The 19073-nt window shown below is 43.6% G+C and overlaps 1 protein-coding gene across 1 annotated transcript; it reads right to left on the bottom strand.

Moving 5' to 3' along the window:
- Nucleotides 1-259: 259 nt before the first annotated feature.
- On the bottom strand, nucleotides 260-18144 carry PWP1 (PWP1 homolog, endonuclein). Its single transcript, XM_048500035.1, has 15 exons — nucleotides 17965-18144; nucleotides 17346-17404; nucleotides 16284-16453; nucleotides 14437-14522; nucleotides 13432-13528; nucleotides 12690-12800; nucleotides 11309-11439; nucleotides 10516-10589; nucleotides 9277-9373; nucleotides 8058-8119; nucleotides 5441-5552; nucleotides 4149-4239; nucleotides 2139-2260; nucleotides 1511-1616; nucleotides 260-443 (listed from the first exon to the last, which is right to left on the bottom strand). Exons 1-15 carry the CDS (start codon nucleotides 18028-18030, stop codon nucleotides 361-363), a joined length of 1467 nt encoding a protein of 488 aa, XP_048355992.1. The 5' UTR covers nucleotides 18031-18144; the 3' UTR covers nucleotides 260-360.
- Between the last annotated feature and the right edge of the window lie 929 nt (nucleotides 18145-19073).

Below are 19073 nucleotides of genomic sequence, written 5' to 3' on the forward strand. Positions count from 1 at the left end.
CTAGAGCTTTCTCACTCTGCAAGGGATCAAACCCTGAAGTCCCTTTGGAAATTACAGACCTTCACTTTTCACAACTTTTTTGGGATTCTAAAAGGTACCTGCTGAACATTTCCAGAACAGTGGACAATCTAGGTTGAAAGCTCTTGAAACTGGCTACCACCTACTTGGTCAGACAGATGGTCCTGAAGAGGTCAAACTGTCCTTACAATTTTTCTGCTGCTCATCAGGAAGCCATATAGCAACTTAGACCGACACATGCTTCACTGTATGTACAATCTTTATGACATTGCTATTCATTACACTGGGACTGTACACAATTTGACAATTAAGTTGCCTCATGGGTCCGTTTTGGTTTTTGAGTTATTGCTGCTGTACAGAACTGGTTGCTTCTGTTCTTGATTGGTCAACCATCAGCCTCTGTCTGCTCCCAAAGACCTCATTCACTGTAATGCAAATAAATATTCAAGTAAGCATCAGTCAGAACAAACAGAAAATTCTAACCATAAATTACACATATGAGCTCTGCATGCTAATTCTTCAGCTGACAGGCACATAATTTTGTGTGTGTGGGGGGGGAAGAGTACAGTTATTCTGGGCCCCAAGGAGTTATACTATGAATACTATGCATGCATTTAACACACACCCCTCCAACACAGACCAAGTACAATCTCCTTTTTGTGAATTTTCAAAAGCAGAGCTTTTGTCTATGAGTTTATGGTGATTTCTATAATTGTCTATGCAGGGGTAGCCAACCTATGGCACCCCAGATGTTCATGGACTACAATTCCCATCAGCCCCTGCCAGCATCAGCAGGGGCTGATGGGAATTGCAGTCCATTAATATCTGGGGTACCATAGGTTGGCCACCCCTGGTCTATGGTGATTTCCACACAGCAAAAATAAAACGTCTTGAGGAAATTTTAAAACCTGTTTTGGGGAGGAAGTTCGCACAGCTCTCTCTCCCAAAACATCTTCAGAACATTTTATTTATCTCAACCCAGGTTTCTGAAAAATCACTAAACTAGCAATCTTTTCCCTCCAATCTGAGTTGAAGGCATTTCCTGCCTGCTGAGCAGTCAGGAAACACTTTATTTCTTCCACGCAAACCTCTCACTTCTATGGGAAAATCCTTCTCTTTGTCTAAAAACTCACAGGAATGCTTAAATGCTCCTAGTTCACATCTAGTCTAGCATCATGAAACTGAAGGTTGATTCTTAGCAACATACAACAGCCTCTTCCTTCCTCAGTAAGTACAAAATGAAATATCATTCTCTCATAACCTTTATTCTCGTGAAAATATAACCTTCATTGCTCTGGGAAAAGGGGCTCTACTCTTGATTCCCACCCCCCCTCCCTGCCAAAAAGAATCTTCTGGAGATAATGGGATCTACCGGGATAGAAACTACAAAGGTTGAAGGTGTAGAAAGGAGGGGAATTAGGGGAGATTGAGTAAAAAAGTTGGCTGCATCCAACCCAGTACTGCATTAGAAAAAAAGATTGAAGTTTATCACCTGAAGAAATGGTGCTTATGTCCCAAATGCGTAGTCCTTGTCTCTCTCCCCCAAAAGCATAGACAAATGGTAAATCTGGACAACACGCTGCACAGAACAGGACACCCTAAGGAAAAGAAAGTAAAAGATTGAATTTCTTTGCTATCTTCTGCCGAACTACTTGCAATAGCCTCTCGTGATAGGCTCAAATCTAGTACAAAAAATTAGTAAAAACTGAAATGAACAATGTCTGTGGCAAAAATACTGTGTGCTTAACACAAGCAGGGGTTGGGTATATATTTTCCTTTACAAGTTTCCTCTCAGAATACTGTAAAGCGATACTGATTCCAGCAAGTCTGTATATATGGAATCCAGTATTTTGATGGCAAAGTGCAGCCCAGCCAAAATTATCAACAGTTGGTACAGTTTTATAAATACAGAGTCTATATAAGGTTAGCTTCGGGAGGTTGGATATTTTTGTGTGGATGTGTACCTTTGAAATTTCAGTCTACGCATTGTCCATACAATCATACCCTCACCTCAACAACTTTTTATTCTATACATTTATGAGAAAGTAATATTCCAAACTAAATGGTAGGATCTTTTATGGTTCAATGATTAGGTTTGTTTGCAAAGAGTTTCAAGTTACCATTTTCATGTCCCTGGAATGAACTACACTAGGTTTGTCTCCTAATATGTCCCAAATTTTCACATGTTTGTCAGAAGATGACGTCACAAGGCATCCTTTGACTTGGCTGCTTAACTGTAGTCCTGCAAAACAAACAGATGGAGTGAGTAACATTATTGATAGAAAGAATTCTCTAGAGGAACCAAGGCATATTCACTACCACCAGCTTATTAATAATTAGGATCTCTAGGAATTTTGCTTCCAAAGGCTACTGTGGCTACACTGTTGGAAGAATGAGCAGGGCAAAACACTTTATACCAGTGGTTCTCAACCTTCCTAATGCCGCGACCCTTTAATACAGTTCCTCATGTGGTGGTGACCTCCAACCCTAACATTTATCCATTTTACAGATGGAGAACACTGATGCAGAGAGTCTTAGGCGACCCTCAGATTGAGAACCTCTGCTTTATACAGTAGAGAAGCAAATTATCATTTGCCATGGAATACGCATGCAGGAGAGAGCACAGATGAAAGGCTGACATCTGCAGGTTGATGATGGGGAGACTGTCCATAAGAAGATTATCCCTGAAATCAGGCTCTATCCCTGAAGACTGGAAGATGGCCAATGTCACATCAATTTTTTAAGAAAGGATCTAGGTGGGACCCAGGAAATTACAGGCCAGTCAGTTTGACATCTGTTCCTGGTAAATTAATAGAATCTATCATTAAAGATAAAATTATTAAACATGTAGAAAAGCAAGACCTGCTGAGAAAGAGTCAGCATGGCTTTTGCAGAGGCAAATCCTGTCTTACAAACTTACTAGAGTTCTCACAATGAAGAGATGTCGGGAGTGGTGTCCCGCAAGGATCCGTTTTGGGACCAGTGCTCTTTAACCTATTCATAAATGACCTGGAAGTAGGGGTGGGTAGCGTGGTGGCCAAGTTTGCAGATGATACCAAATTATGTAGGGTGGTGAGAACCACAAAGGATTGCGAAGAGCTCCAAGCGGACCTTGATAAATTAGATGAGTGGGCTCAGAAATGGCAAATGCAGTTCAATGTAGCAAAATGTAAAGTGATGCACATAGGGCCAAAAAATCCAAACTTCACATACACGCTACAGGGGTCAGTGCTATATGCCATTAAAGGTTATTATTATTATTATTATACAGGGGTCAGTGCTATCAGTCATAGACCAGGAAAGGGATTTGGGCGTCTTAGTTGATAGTTCCATGGGAATGTCAACTCAATGCATGGCAGCTGTGAAAAAGGCAAACTCTATGCTGGGGATAATCAGGAAAGGAATTGAGAATAAAACTGCAAAGATTGTCATGCCCTTATATAAAGCAGTGGTGCGAACGCACTTGGAGTACTGTGTCCAGTTCTGGTCGCCGCATCTCAAAAAGGATATTGAGGAGATAGAAAAAGTGCAGAGAAGGGCAACAAGGATGATTGAGGGACTGGAGCACCTTCCTTATGAGGAGAGGCTGCAGCGTTTGGGACTCTTTAGTTTGGAGAGGAGACGACTGAGGGGGGATATGATTGAAGTCTATAAAATTATGCATGGGGTAGAAAATGTTGACAGAGAGAAATTTTTCTCTCTTTCTCACAATACTAGAACTGGGGGGCATTCATTGAAAATGCTGGGGGGAAGAATTGGGACTAATAAAAGGAAACACTTCTTCACGCAACGTGTGATTGGTGTTTGGAATATGCTGCCACAGGAGGTGGTGCTGGCTACTAACCTGGATAGCTTTAAAAGGGGCTTGGACAGATTTATGGAGGAGAAGTCGATTTATGGCTACCAATCTTGATCCTCTTTGATCTGAGATTGCAAATGCCTTAACAGACCAGGTGCTCGGGAGCAACAGCCGCAGAAGGCCATTGCTTTCACATCCTGCATGTGAGCTCCCAAAGGCACCTGGTGGGCCACTGCGAGTAGCAGAGAGCTGGACTAGATGGACTCTGGTCTGATCCAGCTGGCTTGTTCTTATGTTCTTAAGATCCAGTGTTGCAGGATCTGATGCTTACCAGATACTTCCTCATCATGAGCTTTCAATGTGAAGACTGGTTTATCTGAACGGGCATCTATGGAGTACACAAATCCATCTTCTGTGCTGGCCTAGAGGAGACATTTCAAGGGTTAAAATCAGTGGTTGGATTCAGCAGGTTCGCACAACTTTGGCAGAACTGGTTGCTACAGTGGTGCTTGAAAACAACCAGTTGTTAAATTATTTTAATCCCACAACTGGTTAAAATGCTAGAGGCAAGACTGAATCCAGGGCCGCCATCTGCAGAAGGTTATTGGGCCGCCCAATTGCCAAAGCAGCATCTGTGGAAATGGCAAGATGCTGTTTGGGAGCGCACGCACGCACGCACGCACCCCCACCCACCCACCCACACCCACACACACTTTTGTCCATTTCCTCAGCAGTCCAAGGCACTGGCACATTTAAAAAAATCCTTCAAATGTGCATCTTCAGATCTTCCGCTTTGAGACCTCTAACACTGCTACTAATTTGTTTCAACTACAAATGCCACCGAAAGCTTCAACGGATCGGCAAAATTAAGAAATAAGACTTCTGGTCACAATGAAAATGGCAAACGTCTATTAGCAGTCACCCTTAACACACCAATTGCAGAGTGCTTTAAAATCTTCAGCTTGCGCCGATTTTTTGTTTGAGGGGGAGACATTGTCTTCCTTATGACATATATTATTTATACCCCACCTTTCTCCCCAATGGTGGCCTAGAGCAGCTTAATCCATTCGCGCCTCCATTTTACTTTCGCAACAACCCTGTGAAGTAGGTTAGGCTCAAGGTCACTCAGTAAGCCTCCATGGCGGAGTGGGGACCAGTCCTTGGCTTCACAGATTATAATCTGACACTTTAATCACTGCACAACATTTGCTGTGTTACAGGAGCTGCTCTTGTAATTCTAGTCCTCTGTGCAGCATTCAAGCAACTGTGCTTCACTTATGACAACCAAGAAATGTACCAGCTGTCTAAGGTGGGAAACACAGTCAAGCGGAAGACCCTTTTGGAGTACAGTTACTGTCCCTGCCTCTGCTAGCCTCAGACATGCGTCACAGGTTCAAGAGAGAAAGAAGGAGGTGCATCAAGGGAAAGGCAATGCATTCAATACTGTGACTTACATGAAATATAGCAATAGTGCCAAAGCAGCAAATACAGATGTTTCCGCTTACACCTAACACAAACTAGAGAAGCTGCCCCAATGTGTCCCCAAAATGAGGAATTATGGTTCCGTCCAGTCACTACATGGAAAAGACAATCCAAGAAGAAGCTACAAGATGAAGAACTTACTAGGAAATGGTAAGGTGAGAAATGATTCCAAGTCACTCTTGCAACTTCTCCACTAAACCTCCAGATTCTACGGCCATCCTGTGGACTTCTGCAGTCATATAAAATGGCTGATCTGGAAGCATCATTTTACACGTTAGCATAGTTGAAAAAGAAAAAAACAGACCTAAAGGTCTCACAAATAACCTGAACAACCTCCTAGAAGTGTTCCTCAAGCATACAAAGAAGAAAAATAAAGTAACTGCTGTCATTATTCAAAATACATTTTAAAAGGAATGCTGTAGTGCTCAACAGTGCTATCCACAAGGAATAAAATAACAGAAAAGGAACATAACTAAAAACAGCAACATCCATCCCCCACCAACTCAGACAGCAGTAGCGAAAGATACACTTGGGGCTTCAGAGGAATGAAGGGGAATGGTTGTTCAGGCTGACCAAAGACAGTCGCTTTCAAAACTAAAAACCAAGCAACCAGTAAATCATAATAAATCCCAGAGAGTAATTAGTAACAGCTCACAGCTAACTCAGAAGATTCAAAGGCAAGGAAATCAAACAGGTAACTACAAAAAGACTGTACTGAAGAAGGCATCTCTAAGGCGGATTCTGCACGGGCCGGAAGCAGCAGGGTGCGGATGGTACAAACACTGTTGTGGGAGAGGACTTTGCACAGCTACCGCTGCTGAAGCGAAGCTGCAATGACCCATTTTCCCCACAACAGCGTTTCTGTGACTCACTCAACAGGCGAGTCTTTTCGGAAACGCCAGTCTGCAACTGGCACCATGCAAACAGCTGGGCAGGAGGCGCTTCTGCTCCAGCTGCACCTGCATCTCCCCTGTATTGCCACTTCCAGTCTGCGTAGCCACACAGGCGCGAGGGCTGTATCGGGGTCTTGCAAGATGTTGAATGGCGGGGCGGGGGGGGGGAGTTCTATGTGTCCGACAAGACAACAGACAAGAAAAGAACTGCCAGGCCTCGTGCGAAGGCCCATGGCCTGGCCGATTTGCATGCTGTCCATGGGGCGCCTGGCCATGTGATGCCCCCGGGGCAGCTGTGTTTCCATTTATGCCGGTTGCACTCCACTGTTTCCGGCACATGTGGAATCCGCCTAAGAGTCCCATCCTGAGGAAGGGCTGAATCCACCTTTGCCCTACCCAGGGCACTTACTCCAACAGAGGGATGATTCCACCAGCGTGTGGCTGCCACGGCCCCACCCCAGTGCTGGAACACAGCACTAAATCCAGTGCCAACATCTCAGTGCCCCTGCCGTAGTGGAATTGGGCTGGGAGCATGGCCAGGGGAGGAGCCTTAGCTGGCACTATGCCAGCAGACTTCAGTTAGGACTTAAAGCCAGCCTCCTGGCTGTCATAAGTGCACTGCTGTTGCAGTCTTTCTGGTGGCTGAGGAGGAGAGGCACAAGACCCCTGTGTGCATCAGGAACAGTCCAGAGGTGAAGCAAGAACAATCCCAAAACAGAAGGCAGGAGCAGTAGTCAAAGTGCAGTCCCAGTACGACGAAGTCCAGAAGAGAAGTCCAGGGCCTGTCTGGAGAAAAACAGCCAGGGAGACGGGCAGAGTAAAAGGGGTGCAGGAGCAGGATGCAGGGCCAGCACAGAGCAGCAGGAAGACAAGGTGACATGTGGCTTTCTGCAGAGAGGCAGCCGTTTGCAGTCTCTCATTTGTCGGCCGGGGGAGTGGGCTGCGTCATCTTGCCTTGTTCTTCAGAACCAATTCTGGGAGCCACTTACAATCTATGGACGGATGATCTAGCCCCCTTTCAGCTCTTGGCCAGGTCACAGCAGAGCTGAAGGCAGCGTTGTTCCAATGGGGAAGGTGAGGGTCTTGCTCTGAGAGAGGGTGGGATTGCTGGGGGCCCAGTAAAACGGACCTGGCTCAGAGCTGTCATTGCCAAGTGATACTTCCCGGTGCTTCCCTACTGACAGCTGGCATTTATGCTTTGTCCAGGTGCTGCCGCTGTCATCTGGCTCTGCCTCCGCCTCACTTTCAAAATCGAGGAATCCGCCTCACTTCCAAAGTTGAGGAATATTTCCTGCTGCTGGTGGAGAAGTTGAGGGCTGGTTGCAGGAGGTGGACACCGCTTTCAAAGCCATAAAATGTTTCTCCACTCTCCGATGAGGGGTCGAGGGCTGAGTGTGAGAGGCTGGCCTCGCTCTGGAAGCCATGTCAGATGAAGTGTCAGAGGCAGGCGCTGGGGTTGGCCACGACAATTGAGGTCTACAGAGGCTCCTTGGCAGTGGGCAGGCTGTTTGACTTTCCCAGCCCCCACCCCCACCTCCCGCAGCCTCTTTGGAGGCAGCAACAGGGGGTGGCTGCAGGACCATAGCTAGGCACATGGATAAGACTGCCTATTATATTTTTACTTGAAAGGAGTTAGTGTTTAGGTACCACAGTATTAACTTTGTGACAGAGTACATCTACACCACAGCATCCCAGCATGATGCTGGCAGGGGATGATGGGAACTGCAGTCCATAACATCTGGAGGGCCGCGAGTTTGACACCTATGATCTACACTAAAGAATGATACCAGTTAGTATTTCTGTATTCTTCTTACAAGCACACCTCATACGTAAATTGAAGCGATGGGGAAAAGAAACTTCCTTACTTGTCGTAGGAACCAGAAACCAGTGTCTGTGTTTCAAAGGGGTGAAATTGTAGCGTTTGCACCTAAAACAAACATTAATTTGAGGGTAAATGCGTTTCAAATCTACTCTTGCAATAAATATGATCTTTTCTAAAGTTCTCAATATGTGAAGTGTTTCCAAAACTATGGCATTTTGGAAACCTACTAGCCATAAACAAAAGACAAACAATAGATTAACATGCAAAATATACACTGGATTTAAAAAGCTGCTGATGTAGGACAAAGAATTGTCAAGAAAATGTTCATGAATTTATATTATTATAAGGCAATTCTAAAGCACTCTCATTGGTGGCTCTGACTGACTATCCAAAGCTTACTTCAGATCTCAATTAGTGCCTCATTCTCAAAAGTGTAGGTAGAGTTGAAACCAATATCTGCAAATATTTGTTTGGATATTCTGCACCAATATTTACTTGAATGGTTTAAAACCAAGTTGACAGTTTTTAGTATTGCAAAAAATTGTTTCAGTGACACAAATATCTTTGTGGTGTTGTGAGTTACTACAAGACAGACAGGATAGGGTTCTTACACTTTCAATAACCCTGTAGAAGACAACTTGCTATACCACACTGCAGTTTCAGAAAAAGAGAAAACTGCCCCTGCTTATACCCCTTCCACTGCACAGCTGTTAAGGGCACAACAGTCCTGTCCCTTTTCATGTATATCAGCACACTCCACAAGCCTCCCTGCTGAATGGCCCGCAAAACAGACCATGTTTGAATCTGTAAATCCCCCAAACTAGATGTCATCAATTTCCACCAATATTTGCTTTGTGGTATTCAAAGTCAATGGATTTAACATTCTCTCAACAGCTGCAAAATTAGGATACATCCTGCAGGTAAAGTCTAACATGGCATTTCTGTGCCAGGCAACTATTCACCTTCTGTTCATCAGACAGCAGCAAAAAGCAAAAAAAAAAAAAATCCTACCAAGGCATGTGCATGTGAGGGGGGTGGGGGGAGAACAACCTAGTAATGGTCATTGTGGGTTTTCCAGGCTGTGTGGCTGTGGTCCAGCCACACAGCCCAGAAAACCCACAACAACCAGTTGAATCTGGCCGTGAAAGCCTTCGACAAACCTAGTAATGAGTAATGCTGATATGCAGATTCTCTTTTAAAGCCAGCAGCTAGATGAGTGGTACTTTTTCTTTACATTTTCATAGCAGAAGTCGTCAAGATACCTTGTCTGTGTGAAAAGGCAGTTCTGCTGCTGCGGTGCCTGTGGACATGTCCCAAAGAATGACCGAGTGATCAGCTGATGCACTTGCTAACACAGATCTGAAAGAAACAAGCACACTGCTTCATCCGATGGAAATAAAAGGCCTGAAACTTAAACTTTAAAAAGTTGCAACAATGAGTTTAAGGTTTCTACACAGAAAACCAAGCCACTGGGTGAAATAGTGGAACAGACTAAAAAAGTCAGTCAGGCTTGCTGATGATGGCAGATGCCGCCTGTAAGCCACAATGTGTGGAATTAAGACAGCAGGACAGGGAGCAGCAGTGGCGTAGGAGGTTAAGAGCTCGTATCTAATCTGGAGGAACCGGGTTTGATTCCCAGCTCTGCCGCCTGAGCTGTGGAGGCTTATCCGGGGAATTCAGATTAGCCTGTGCACTCCCACACACACCAGCTGGGTGACCTTGGGCTAGTCACAGCTTTTCGGAGCTCTCTCAGCCCCACCTACCTCACAGGGTGTTTGTTGTGAGGGGGGAAGGGCAAGGAGATTGTAAGCCCCTTTGAGTCTCCTGCAGGAGAGAAAGGGGGGATATAAATCCAAACTCTTCTCTTCTCTCATCTGTAGAGTTTTAATTAACATGCACAGGAGGTAGCACTTTTCAAAAGGCTATCAACACCCAGGGAAACAGCAAAGAAAATGAACTATTCCTGAGGCAACAAATAAGATTTATCACATTTGTGAAGTTTATGCAAGAAACCTCAAAGTGCCTACAGGACTACAGATTTGTTTTGCTGCCAGGGACCTCCTGCATTTGAAGGCACAAGGGAACTGGTCTGTATCAGCCTTCCTTTCTGGCACTTCACCCCCACCTTGACTCTTGCTTAGGATTTCAAATGACCAGTAGACCTCCATATGAAACAAAACAATGCCCTGTGAAGTCATATTTCTAGGTTCTAGTTGTCTGGCAAATATCTAAGGCAAAATGTACTTTATTAATCAGAAACCATTTTCTTAAGATGAAACACAAAAGGTAAGTTTAAAAGACTCAATTTATACCTTTTTTTTTTACCAGTAATCTACATTATTTATTGAAAGCTCCCATGAATCTCTGTGAAAAGCAGGGTGTGAATCTTCTAATTTTTGCCATTCTTTTCATTATCAGTGGATGACTATTCTATGTACACTGATGCCATTTTCTCTAAAAGAACACCACTGCACCCATTTACTATTCAAAACTTCTTTTACCTGAGTTGTTTATTCCATGAAAGGTCGAGAACTGCATCAGTATGCCCTTCACACTTATCTTCTCTAGATGAACTCTGAAAACAAAAAAACATCGAAAAGTTATTTATAGCTCCCAGGGGTGTTACAAAAAAATGCTTGATTAGCTGTGTAATTTGGATGCTCCTTTAACACGACCATCAAGGAGCCTCGTTATTTGCTGCAGCATTAGTCCAAAATAGACAATCTGTAAAATACTTTCATTAGGACCAACCCAAAGATGGGCCAACCCTTTTGATCCATTTTTTAACCTAATTCTGCAAAAAAAAAACACCTGCCCCAGATGCTTTCAAAACCTGTTGTATCTCTCTTCCCTGTTGATTTCAGAACACAGATGATCTGCCAGTAGGTTTGGAAATTCCAGTTATCCTGATGCTTGAAAGTGTTCTATTCAGGAGTAGCAGTGGCGTAGGAGGTTAAGAGCTCATGTATGTAATCTGGAAGAACCGGGTTTGATTCCCAGCTCTGCCGCCTGAGATGTGGAGGCTTATCTGGGGAATTCAGATTAGCCTGTGTACTCCCACACACGCCAGCTGGGTGACCTTGGGCTGGTCACAGCTTCTCGGAGCTCTCTCAGCCCCACCCACCTCACAGAGTGTTTGTTGTGAGGGGGGAAGGGCAAGGAGATTGTAAGTCCCTTTGAGTCTCCTGCAGGAGAGAAAGGGGGGATATAAATCCAAACTCTTCTTCTTCAACTTGAAACTAAAAAGGAGGAATAAGCATCATAACTTAACATTATTATAAAACATTTCATTACCTTCTTGCTTTTCTTTTTCTTCTTTTTGGCTTTCTTGCTTCCAAGGGAAAAGACTGGCTCTAAACAGTCTACTATGTCAAGATCCCAGACTTCAATAACGGGGCTCATTGTACCCACAGCTATATAATTTCCTGCAAGATGAACATGCCAGAGAAATTGGACAGGATTCACAAGGCCATTCACATTGTTAACAATCTGGTTTCTGTCCTGATCTCACCTGACTAGATTAACATATTTACCTGCGATCATCTAATGAACTGATACAGCACAGAATATCTTTTGGCCTGGATCAGACAAAACCCAAAACCAGTTTATTCAATAATGATTAGGCTGTGTAACCCAGAATCAGCTCACAATGATTCAAACCCTGACTTGCCTCAAGAAGCACCAGTTTCATTACTTTCTTGGCTTGGGAGAGTATTACCAGAGGACAAGCCAGAATGTCTGGATTCAGAAAATACTAACTGAGGTTAACAAGCCAACTTCAGATCCAAGTTTGATGGTAAACTTGCTTAATCATTTATTGAAGTGGCCAGCAATCAGTTACACTAGCTGTAGTTTAATTAAACCATAGCTTTTCACACAATGGCTGAAGTGAGCCTTTGTTTACAATAAAACGTCTTGCACTGAAAAAGTCATCTATTAGAACTTTTTCTTTAAAAAATGCTGTTCAAAAAGCTTAATATCTATAGAAGCTTATGCTTCTATAGTTCTGTAGCTGCTGTTAATTCAAAGGGAATATCACATGAGAGGTGGGTGTTTGTTGGAACAGGAACAGCTAAGCTGAAGCTGGAGTTGCAGTAAGAACTCAGGTGGATTCTGCATGGGTGAAAAACATGCCCCTGGAACGGTAAAAACACAGTTCCGGGGCGCTGTTTGCATGGCTGCCGCTTCTGAATCAAGGCATTTGGGAAACAGCGTTTCCCTGTGGCACTGAACAAACGGCACTGGCTTGGAGGCACTGCTTTTCGGTGCCTCCAATTTTCAGCGCCTCCATTTTTCCTCCCCGTCCCTGCCAACCTTGGCAAGTGTGGGGAAAGGAAATGGAGGCACCTCCATGCAAAGGCGCCTTTGTGGGCAGCGGCTGCTCAGGGGCCACTCACACCTCAGCATGTAAATGACCCTGGGGCTCCACCAGCATCATATAAGCTGGTGGAACACCGCTATCCCCGCCCGGGCGGAATCTGCCTCAGTGTCTAACAACTGTGTTAATTTGAAACTGGGACCAGAAATCCTGTTATTCCTTCACAGCTTCAGAACACACCGGTGAGGGAAAAGACCTCTTCAAAACAAAACCTATTTTAACAAGCTGAAAAACTAGGCAACAATCTAATTATTCTGAAGATGCTAGTTGCAGAGTAATACTCAGAGATTTATTCACCTGTAGAATCATCAGGGTTAGGATCAAAATTCAGCCACTCTGTACTTAAAGGATATGCCGACAACATGAGATCATGATGAACATAAAAGGACTCCTCATCATGATTGTAAACTGAAATGAAATTTTAAAAAATCCTCAAGTGAGTAAAGTGAAACAGTCAACGATGCAAACCTTTATTACAAATACAAATTACAAATATGACACAAACGCGAATGTCCAACAAGCCTTTGCAAAACGTTTCCTTTAATGTTGGAAATTATTTTAAATTTATTTTGTGTTTGTGGTGGGTTTTCCAGGCTGTGTGGCCGTGGTCCGATGAAAGCCTTCGACAATACATTATTTTGTGTTGTTCAATGTATTTATTTAAATTTTATTTTATTGGTTGCTAGCAGCCTTCCGCTGACATTGGTGGGGAATGGCGGAGTAAAAGTCAAACAAACAAACAAGGTGGCTCTCTACCACTCACTAGAACAAACGAAGGGGTTAACCTCAAACAAAGGGGCCAGTTTCTGCAGGCCTGGGGAAGAAACCCAAAGAAACATAGCTTTTTTCCACTAACTGTCCAAAAAAAGGGAGCAAACCTCCCAAAATTAAGAGCATTGCACGTGGACTCAGGAAGCACAAGGACAGGAGAGAGATCTTACACGAAGACTGCCCAGTTGCCATTAAACATAAAGGAATCCTACAGGGGGTCTTACTGGATCTCCTAAGAATTTTTTTAATGCAAGAATGGTTTACCCACCATGGACTTCCAGACTGCAATGGTCTTTATCAACTCTGCCACACACAACAAGATTATCACTAGGTTTAATCACAAAGTCTTCCTGCTCATATTGGTCCTATAGTGCAAAGGAAAATAAGGTCAGTGAGAGATGCAAGATTCCCAGAAATCTGGAAACTGTGAGAACAATTCAAATATCTGCAAAACTGACTTATCAGACCTAAACATATTCTGCAGCTTCAGCAACATAAACGGAAAAATGTATAACCTCATTAGCATATTAAAATGCAACAGATGAGATTTTCATGAAATTTACGTCTAAAGGCCTTCACTTTCTGCAAGAGAGAATACAAGTTACAATTAATTCCCAATGAATGCTACCTTAGCACATGTATGTTAGTTTCTGCCACATGAAGCAGGAAAAAAACTGAAAGCAATACCCATAAGTGCATTTGTGGACTAAAATCCAGGTTGTCAGATGAATTAGATGGGCTCCCTGTTGGCAGATCCATGTATACAAAGTAAATTTATTAACTGAACAGAAACATTTATGTACCAAAGTATTCATTTCCATTCTGTTTTTAAAAATGGAAGTACCACAGAGGTTGCAAAAAGGTTAATAAACTATAAATTGTCCCTTTTCACAAATATTTCCCATCAGCCAGAACAAAACTGTCTTCAGAAGAAGTTGCTGCAGAACTCTGCAACTGTTTTCAGTTCCATAGATCAGGAAAAAATTGAATACAACTATTTTAAATAAGTATATCAAACAAACCTATTACCGGTATATGCGTACACTGAAGCATGGCCCTCCAAGTTCATTTGAACTTACTGCCAAGTGCACATGTGGGATTCCAGACACATGTCAGGAGACTGATCAAGTTGAGAGGACTCCACTGCACCCATCTAATCAATTGACAACACAGTGTCCAAACCAGGGCAATTTTGCAGGGAAAGCTGCGAGATCCTGTCAAAGCTCATTTGAACCTAACCTCTAGCCTTGAAGAACAGAGCTTTACTACTCACCGTATTTTTAATAGTAATGTAAGGATCACTTTCATTGCCTCCATACAATGCAAGACCAGCAAAGGTCTCTCCAAGACTCTCAGTACCTTCAGAAGAAAGATTATAATTTCACAAGACTGAATGCACTCAGTCAGCCAAAACTGCACAACTGCAAGCATCAGTTTCCTTAGTAAAGTTTATTCTTAGTCAAGACACACCACTTATCAGACCATCAACATGTCTGAGGCAAGGAAGAAGCTCAGAAATAACACAAAGAAGTGCTCTCTTCAGTCACAGTAATCACACAACAGTGTTTTAGACATTTAAAATAACTTTCAGCAAAAAAGCAAAACTTCGAACTCACAATAAGGCAAGGAGCTAGAGCACTGTAAGAACTAGTGGATATATATTCAACTTCAGGATCAGGAAAAAGACAGCCCAACTTTTAGAAGGGAATTTCTCTATGTAAAAGGTGCTGGAGCAAAGAAAACCACAGGGTTTGCAACAGAACTGAATACACGTGTGATCAGTACTTAATTATTTTTATTATGGTGCCTCAGTTATAAAAGTTCTCACCCCACTATCTGTACTGTTATTTTCCCTTCTTCTTCTGAAGATCAAAGTAGAGTTAGGATATAACAAAGATAGTTTTGGGGGACAACTGGTAGGTGTGGTTAGAGTTCATCCTCATGGCCTCACCGATCATCACATTCAGATGTGAGGATAATTTTCTTCCCACTAGAAACACAACAGGAGTTTGAGCTTGCCAGAGTTTGAAAGCTTTGCAGGGTCAGCAACAGTAAGTAGCCATCAAGGAAGACTGGGTCTGCAAATCACCACTATTTACCTTGAAAACTCCAAGGTCTTGGGGTCACCATAAGTTGGTTACAACTAGGCAACTTGATGGTGTACAATTATTACTAAGGAACACAAGAAAAACTCTACTGCACTAAACCTAGCTCCAACGGCTACTTGCCACATGCTTCCAGAAAGTCTCAAGACAGGAAGCGGCTGAGATTTGAAAGAATCTGCTCTGCAGTCACCTTTTTCATGTTTATGTTCAGTCTTTGGCTGCTGGGGAATAGTGTACTGAGATCCCTTTTTAGGGCAGGCAGACAAGGGAGAGAGTCTGGATCTCTTCTAGACCTGAACACTCCAAATACCCAGTGTGTCTTGAAAGCTGAGAAATGGCCAACATTTCAAAGTACATCCCTCACACACTTGTAAAGCTGGCAATCCTTTCCTCTAGCCCAGGGGTAGGGAACCTGCGGCTCTCCAGATGTTCAGGAACTACAATTCCCATCAGCCCCTTCCTGCATGGCCAATTGGCCATGCAGGAAGGGGCTGATGGGAATTGGTCCCTAGGCTATCTGAAGAAACTACGTTCTCTAAACATTAGTTGAAATCCTGAACTATTTTCAGAGCTGTTAAGGTTCCAGCAACTACTATGTAAAGAAATCAGTAATGCTTCTAGCCAATGAAGTGCAGTTCATTAAAAAATATCGAACACAGGAGCAGTAATCCTAGCTATTTTTTCAGTGCCACTTGAACTACTATGTAAAAATCAGTAATAACCAATGAAGTGCAGTTATTAAAAATATCAGGCCAGGGGAGCACCAGATTTGGAACATATTCTGCCATTAACCTCTCTTGAGCCAGTCTCTCTCTGCACCTAACCTACATCACAGGATTGTTGTGAAAATAAAATGGATGCATGATAATCCTGAATTCCTTGCAGGGTGTCGCAAAATATATAATTAAATGAATTGGTTATTTCTCCTAAATTCACTTTGAGCAGATCCCCCATATGAAAACTTATAGATATTTGGGGCTGACTAGCAAGGGACGGAGTAACAAGAGGGTGATACCTGCATCTTCCTCATCGTATTTATCCAGATCATATTCAGCCAGTTCATCATCATCCAGCTTTTCAGATTCTTCAGGATGCTCATCTTCAGGAATAGATGCCTCCCTGACATCCATGGCGTCACCAGCAGCCTCTCCACAGTACTCATCATCACTAACATCTGTCGCTTCTCTGTGGAAGAGGAAGGCAAAGTTTAAGAGAGCCGCTGTGATGCAGTGGCTGCAAGAAGCCAAGATGACACAGTTTCAAATCCCACATGCACACACAGGGGAAAAAAACCTTAACGGATGATTCTGGGGCAATCATTCACCTTCAGTCTAATCTAAACTGAAGGGAGGAGATCATGAACATGAGATCCTTAGAGGAAAGGTGGGAAAACAGATAAAACAAAAACAGAGTGATCTATACCATTTCAGGTTCCCTCTGTTCCAACAGGGTTGCAACCCAAAACATCCTCATGAGGAAACAAATCAGTGGGACATACCCTTAAAAATGAATGAAATTCTGCTACAAGCTTATTTTTTCACTATTTCACATAGTAATTGGCACTCAGAAGCATTAGTTTCACATAATACCTGCCATTCAGAAGCCTTGTATGTGAATTGAAGCTCAACCAGTTATTAATGCCCTCATTAACTATGTTAGCGGTTTCACGCAAACTTCGGCAGAGTTCTCTTGGGAGCTACCCCCCAAGCATATGAATGTTTCAAAGCCCTTCATGAATCAGGTTTTTGCTCTGCGGAACGGACATACAAGCCATTGTAATGTGAAATAGTTTTTTTAAACAAATTATTACTGAACATGAGTAACAGTAATGAAATCTAGTGAGCATGAGGGAATGAAAATAAATAAAACCCACAGACCCCAATCAGTCACACTTTCCTATGTTAGTTAACAAACTGGATTATTCTAATGAATTTAATGAAATGTGTTTATTTATGTAATCCCCCCTCCCCCAAAGCATACCTGACTAGCTCAGGCATCACAACAACTCTCAGCTTTACCCCCAAATTACCTATGTATGGCACACAAAAAATTCATGGCCTACAGCGACAACACTTACTGCAATCTTTCTTTGGCCTCAGAGATCAGACGCTTCAATTCTTCCTTATCAATTTGGACCTGCAAGGCAGACACACACCAACACCCCCAATCAGTTATAAATGAAACAGGAGCCAGTCACCATGGCATATCCAATTATGATCTGAGAGGCCAGGGTTCAAATCGTACCCACCCACCTATCCCCACCAAGAAGCTCTCCGGCTATTATCGAGCAAGATACATTGCAGCAAAGCTACTGAAGGAGTAACCGTCACTCCAAGGTGGTTTCTGTACAGCCCAAATATAACGGGATGAGGAAGCTATTTACCCTGTTTCGGGGAAGAACTTTGCACTGGGCTCTTCCCCAAAACAGGGTCAGCCTGTGATATTTCCCTCAACCCAGGTTTTACAAAAATCGCCACTCTAGCGATCTTTTTGGCGAAACCAGAGGAGCCACAGCAACCTGGACTGTTTGCAATCGCTTCCTGGAGGAATGAAATCTCCAGTACAAAGGCAAGCTGGGGAAACCGGGTTCGTTAATTAATACACAGGTTATTAGTGTGCTGTGCAGAAATCACTCGTTAACGACGCCACCAGATAGAGATGGAGGTCTCCTGAGTTCCAGCCCGCTGAGGCTTCACCTTGTCAGGCGTTTCTTTGGCAACACCCCTCCGGACCCAAGCAGCGCAAGTAACGGGAGAGCTCATAGCTCCGGCACGTGAGAACGATTCCTACGAGCACCGCAGCTTGTGCACGTGCAAGTCTCTTCCGGAAACCCTCAGCCTGTCCCTCCGCTCCGCCTTCGATGAACAGCTTCCTGATGACGTCGTTCCACATAGCCTATCAGAAGACCGAGGGTGAGTGAGATCATCAGTTAATGCCGAGCACTGGGACTTGATGACGACCGCCACTGACAGTCCTAGACAGCGCCTCTTTCTCTAACGTCATGGATGGGCGGGGGAGAAGCATGAAGGCGATCGCTGATTGGGCGAAAGCGACCCTTTGTCTTTGAGTCGTTCGCGTTCGGTGAACTACTTTCGGGTGTATTATGTGGGTTCCGCACCCCATTGGAAACCGAGTTCATTTATAACGAGTGCAACTTGTCATAAATATGCTGTGCGGAACGCACCTTAGAAACGTGCCTTGCGAAGATAGGGATCGGAGGGCAGAGAGGGGGTTTAATTCTAGTGTGCAATCGGGCTAGGTTGTTTTACGAAACGTCTTCCCCACCAGTAGTCTTGAGAATGAAGAATGCATGCTGCTACTTGGTGGTCGGGGTAACGTAAAACAACCGCGGAATTGTAACGCCTGCAAACTGCACAACGAGAGTTAAAGGCGAGGGAGGACGTTTACCTACCGTTCTACCGATTTCTGTTATCTGGAGACCAGTTGTAATTCTGGTTCTTCAAGAAAGTTGGCAAACCTAATAAGTGAATGAGGTGGGTGAATGGAGAAAGGGTAAGTATTGCCATCGTTTAATCCTCGTTTCCTCATTTGATCAATTGGAAAATCGCCAAAAGCAGAATGACTTCACCAGTTAACCCTGGAATTGTTTCAGTTGTAACAACTTTTGCCATTAGTTGTACGCATCTTTGTGGATTTTAATAGTATGCGGCTTTTGAAGCCAATCTGATTTACATATATATGTGGGTGTGCACGTATGCACCACCTGATTGCCTTTGAGCATTTGTGTTGGGGTGTTCTGATAATGAAGCCTGGGCAACTAGGAAGATCAGCTGAGATGCAAAGT

This window comes from Sphaerodactylus townsendi, linkage group LG06 (assembly GCF_021028975.2).
Source record: "Sphaerodactylus townsendi isolate TG3544 linkage group LG06, MPM_Stown_v2.3, whole genome shotgun sequence".
In the NCBI taxonomy this organism is placed as follows: Eukaryota; Metazoa; Chordata; class Lepidosauria; order Squamata; family Sphaerodactylidae; genus Sphaerodactylus; species Sphaerodactylus townsendi.